This window comes from Microtus ochrogaster, chromosome 26, assembly GCF_000317375.1.
Source record: "Microtus ochrogaster isolate Prairie Vole_2 chromosome 26, MicOch1.0, whole genome shotgun sequence".
NCBI lineage: Eukaryota > Metazoa > Chordata > Mammalia > Rodentia > Cricetidae > Microtus > Microtus ochrogaster.
Window position 1 is genome coordinate 8,111,407 of NC_022025.1, and position 5,885 is coordinate 8,117,291.

Genomic DNA, 5,885 nt, shown 5'->3' on the forward strand with positions numbered 1-5,885 from the left:
GGAGGGAGGGAGGGAGGGAAAGCAGAGAGAGTGATAGTGCCTGGTTGAAAAATAGCAGTTGTTTCCCTGAAAATAAAGCAAAACACCGGTGTAACACTTCGATAAAAGATAGCCGCTCTTATATCGAAAGCAAATTTGACCAGTTTGTAAGTATATCAAGAACTACTAACAAAGCTCTCAGCTAGACCTGGGAGCTGCTCCTACTACTTACACTGTTGGCCCAAGTCTTGCCGACGTGGGTTGTTGTTCTGTAATAGGCCAAGGGGATAGCTTCACAGAAATCCTGAAGTCTTGGCTATAAATTATGAGTTAATAATAAGGCAATAATCAAATTCGTTTCCACACAGTAAGTTTCTACCTAGTCTGTTTCAAAGTGGCTTTTGAAAATTATGTCTGTTTGCCTAGTTGTAAATTGAATCTTTAAATGAGTAACATTGAATAAACATTGCTTTTGCTCTAGAGTGGAAGTGTGAAACTGAAATAACCACACTAAACAAAAGAGTGAATTCTTTTTGCCAGAGGACTGCATTTATCTGACTATAGTTTTTAAACTTCCATTGTAGGCTTTCTAGACAGAAAGGCATCTCATTTATATTTGCTATTTTAAAAAAATGAAAATTAGTTTACTGCAGAAATACTTATACATACTTTTTTAAACATGTGAGTTTGATTTATATCTCATTAACCTACTTCTAACTGTTATAATAAAGCAATTGTTTTTGAAAATTAATGGTTTTCTCACATTAGAAATAAACATCTTTATGAATTCCCTTTTACACAACCCAGTTGACACTTTTGAAACTTTATACCATAAAAATGTGTGTGATAATTTGAGTTTTTAGAAAAGATTTTAAAGATTTTATGTTAGACCAAAAAACTTTAGAAATTCTGAAACAAAATTAATAAATGAAATTTTAAGCATTTTCTGAATCTCCTTAAACTGAGTTCATTTATTGGTCAAGTTTTTATACTGGTAACATTATCAGTCTTATCTCGAAACTAATGGCATAAATGACATAGTAAATTGGAATTGAAGTTACTGTGAGTTTTCTTACACTTTGAAAGACTTTAAACATGTGTGCACATGTGAATACATTCTGAAAGAAGGGAAGAAGCAAGAAAGTGGAAAGGAAAGGAAAGAGAAAGAGAGAGATATATACATGAGCAAGAGAGAGAGAGAGAGATTGTAGCTTTGTCCGTGTGAACACACACTTACAAATGTACATGTATGTGTATATAGCACATTCATACAGGAAGTAAAAATCAATAATGTGCTTTCCAAGCATCATTATTTCTGATTTATTTTCAAACCCAGTTAGAGTTCTGGGCACACCGTAGGGAAATAACTTGACCACTCTAAGTTAGGTTCCTAGTTCCAGAGATCTGTTGTGACTCTTTGCTTCTTTGCCAATGATGTTCATCTGGGACAGAGGAGAACAGCCAGGCATTCCCAGGACAGGCCTCCTGGGCTCACCGATACCCACTGTACTCTGTCGTTACAGAAATGAAGGACATTCGAGGTCCCCACGCTTCATAGGTGATAGCATCCCCGAGGTTCAGCCTATGCCTTCTCTCTGTTTACACAGAATTTTATTCTCTTCTCCTAAACTACTAATGCCTGTTTCTTCCTCTAAAACGACATCGTGATCTCTCACGATCCTACATGAATCTGAATAATCCCAGACCCTGGGTTTAAGTCTGTGGCCTCTCCTGATGCTGCAGGTCAGGTCAGCCGTTCTGCTGACTCCAGATAAATCTTGAATCTTTTTATCAGTCTCCTCTGATTCACCTGTAAACTCAACATGTAAGACCACTGATTGGAGCAGACACAACTTTGGCAGACTTTGTACTTTTCGTGGTTAAATCATGTTAAAGGCAGCAGATTTGATGTAAGAAGCACTTGAGGTATTAACTGAACCACTGCAATCAATAGCGATAATGATGAAAACAGTTGGTATCAAGAAATTTTCCAAAATAAGACGAACCCCAGCTACATCACCAGATGGGTCTCAGCATTCACCAGTGACCCCTCGTCCCCCAGCCCCATTCCCGTGCTTTTCTTCTAACAGCTCTGAACTCTGTTCCTTTTTCTGTTCAGAAAGAAAATGAGGCTCAGAGTTCCCAGCTACTCGACAAGCAGGATTTGTTGCTCTGCTGCGTGGTTGCATCCCTTCCGCCCTTAAGAACAGTGTTGCCGGCCTCAAGTCGAATGTTTGTTAAAGTGACTAACAGCGGCTTCTACTTCATCTTCAGACTGAGACAGGGATTGACACTCTTTTCCCTGTGCCCCTGTGCAGGCAGCGAGCTGTTTACTGGACTCTACAGCGACTACTGGGGCAGAGACTCTGCGATCTTCCGCAGTCTGGGGAAGCTGGGCCACATTCGCACGGAGCATGACGATGACCGGCTGCTGAAAGGTAGAGATGAGCAGACAAGAGCCTGGAAAACCAGAGTGGGAAACAGCCCAATAGTCCGCGGCTAAGTCTGCCATCTTGATAGTGAAAATATAAACACAAAATAGTCCTTGTAACTATCGCATTCTTGGGTCCAAAATACATATGATATGTGTTTATCATTTTATCAATAAAATGGTTTACCTTAGTTATGCAGTAAGTTTATTCACAGCGATGCCGAGATACCAAGAGCTAAATGAAATAAGCAAACCGAATATGAAAAGTAACGACTCATAAGTGGCATCCTTGCTGCTACAGCTATTGTGTGCCTCGCTCCTTCGACAGGATCGTGCTGCACTTTAGAGACAAAGAAAAATGGAAGAGGGTCACTAGTGTTTCCCTAACCAGAGTTCCATACTATGTAAATGCAGTTATACTCATATGTATACACACACACACATATGAATAAGTTTTATATTTTGTCACATCCTACTACATCTAGGAGGGAAAATACCATGTTATAGTGAGGGTTTTCATCATTCCCAGCCTTTGATTAAGCGCCAACATACATGTCTTATCTTTAACACGCCTGCTACCGTATCAATCAAAAGTCACCTGGTACTCGGATGCTTTCCACTCTAAACACAAAAGCTTAAATTTCTTATTTCAAAAATAAGTGATTTTCCATGAGGCTTATTGATTATATATGAATAAAAATAAGTACCAATGTACTCTTAAACTTTGATGTGATGTACATTCACTTTGTATAGGCTAAGAAGAATTTCATAGAGGTTGTTTTCATAATGTCTCCAGTTTGTACATTCACTAAATGTACTTGCTTTGCAACATGCACCTTTAAAATTGTTTTCTGTATCCTTGACTCTCATGTTTCCTATTTAAATTACATTTTTTAATTGTCTATTGATTTTTGGCATAAAAAGGAGGATAGTTAATCTAATTTTCGACAATTCTCTGAAACTTCCAAGATGGTTTGTATTTTCACACAAACTGACAATCCAGGGCTAAGTAATTTATCAAGGTGACTTTGCTGTTACACGATTCCAGGTATAATTTTTTTTTTTTACTTTTTCCCTTATGTTTTGTCCGTAGAACCGAAATTTGTAGGTTCATATATGATCCCTGACAATGAAGACCGAGATGACAACAAGATGTACTTCTTTTTTACTGAGAAGGCGCTGGAAGCGGAGAACAGTGCCTACACAATCTATACCCGAGTGGGGCGGCTGTGCGTGGTGAGGGTGGCGTCCCTGTGTTCCTACACTTGCTCGCTTCACACTGTGTGTCAGGCCTTTTGTATGCAGTTTTACACTTGTTCTGATTGCCTCTTTTCAGGGTTTTATACAATATTCTTTGGTCACATCAGTCTCCCCTCCCTCAACTCCTCTTCAAGCCCCACCCCTTCCCTACCCATCCGACATAGTGTTCTCTAGCAGGCTTCTACTTTTCAGCTTTTGAAGTGTTCTGTAGGCTTTCTTGTGTCCATCACTTAATTGATAATGAAAGTTTCACTATAAAAGGTTACCTTGGATGAGTTTTCTCATTTTTCAAAGCCATGTAAGAAAATAGTCTATAATTAGCATTTTCTTCCAAATAGAAGCTTGTTCTAGTTAAAAGATAGTATATGTATTTGCTCGTTTTTATGTGTGCATATCTGTGTGTATGTTACTGCTCATACATGTTCATGAATGTTAGACATATGTTTTCCTCTGCCACCATGTGGGTCTGAGGATTGAACTCAGGTCCTCTGGCTTTTTTGCAGGTGCCTTAACCTTCTGAGCCATCATATTGTCTCCACTCTATAATATTTTAGATTGAATTTAATAATTTTTATTAGGTTCACAATCTATTTGGGATTCTATATACCTGGTTGTGAGAAATTCAGTTGATCAGTTCTACAATAAAAGAATAAAACAAAACTAAAAGCAAAACCATGATAATGAATGCTTTCACATTTGAGAAGATATGTAATAATAATAACACGCATAGTATGTAGACACACACACGTGCAGCTAAGAATGACTTGTAACTCTTAGGTGTAGGGATTACAGATATCAGCCACCAGGCCTTGTTTCATAAGCTTCTCTCCCAAGCGAACTAAAAGGTACGATCCATCCAAATTCTTGAGACAGGCACACCATGTATGAACAAATAATAAACAAGGTTGCTACATCACAAATTCAGTGTTAATATGTGTGATATTAATAAGTGTAATAGCTGGAAAATATATTAAGAGTACTTGAATTAAAGTACTGCATTGAGGGGCAGGTGAGGCAGTCACAGGTTCTTACACCTGTGACTCTGGCAGAGGAGCTCAGTTCCATGCCCAGCACCCATATCCGGCTGTTCAAGACCACCTGGGACTCACACCCTGGGGACCAGATGACGTCTCCTGGCTTCTGCAGCACCAACCCATGCATGCTGCTCATCCCTATATGCATGTGATATAATGTGATATAATACTCCACATGTGAAAGTAAAAATTAAATGATTTTTTTTTAAGAATACTACAGTGATAAGGCAATGCAAGGGAGAAATAAGAGGGAATGGTTTGTAGTGTTATCTGAGCTAAATGTTCACAAACACACACACACACACACACACACACACACACACACTGACGCAAACAACAAACCCATCAGCCCATTTCACCAAATTAAACCTTGCTTTGTAAATGCTCTGTAAGTATTCATTTGTCCGTTTTGTTTTTCCCAGAATGACGCGGGAGGGCAGAGAATTCTGGTGAATAAGTGGAGCACATTCCTCAAAGCAAGGCTCGTTTGCTCTGTCCCAGGCGCAAATGGAATCGACACGTATTTTGACGAGCTAGGTAATTATTCCTGGAGCGTAGACAGCTCACTCTCCTGCAGGCATGTTTCTCTCTGACTGTCCCTCTCTCAGGCACGGGTGGAAAAAAATGTGTCCCGGAAGGGTTTGACCTCTACCGCCCAAAGGCGAGTTTCTGTCTCTTCACTTTGACCCAATCTCCTCCGAGGGCAGAAGAGTTGGGGGACAAAGAAACTCATCTCCATAGAGGAGCAGGGCGGGGTCCTGCTCTGTCACTCAGCGTAAGTCACCACCCAGAGCAGAGCAATGGTTCCTTCTTCTGCCCTGGGCACAGCTTTGGAATGGGAAATCCGGTCTTAAGATACATGGTTCTGAACTATGCTGTGTATATATGTTTTCTTCACATGTCGAGAAGGTTAAAATGATGGTCTTTCATTCTTCCAGAGGATGTGTTTCTCCTGCCTACCAGAGACCCGAAGAACCCAGTGATATTTGGGCTGTTTAACACTACCAGGTGAGAACGCACTAGAAAAGGACAACCGTGTCCCTGCAGTCCCTTCCATGGTACACAGCTCTCAGACACCGACCCTATCATCATTCCCATCCTCTGTCCGTCTGCCGCTGGTCTTCATTGGATAAAGCCACAACCCTGCTCTAGTCCTAACTCTTTTTTTTTTTTTTTTTTTT

At 40.0% G+C, this 5,885-nt stretch overlaps 1 protein-coding gene across 1 annotated transcript in view; it reads left to right on the forward strand.

Annotated features, from left to right (window-relative positions):
* Sema3e (semaphorin 3E) overlaps positions 1-5,885 on the forward strand; it is a 247,879-nt gene that overhangs the window by 206,992 nt on the left and 35,002 nt on the right. Inside the window, exons 6-9 of the mRNA XM_013350407.2 lie at positions 2,298-2,417; positions 3,504-3,646; positions 5,127-5,241; positions 5,643-5,712. Coding sequence (XP_013205861.2) covers positions 2,298-2,417; positions 3,504-3,646; positions 5,127-5,241; positions 5,643-5,712 — 448 coding nt within the window. The remainder of the gene's footprint in view (positions 1-2,297; positions 2,418-3,503; positions 3,647-5,126; positions 5,242-5,642; positions 5,713-5,885) is intronic.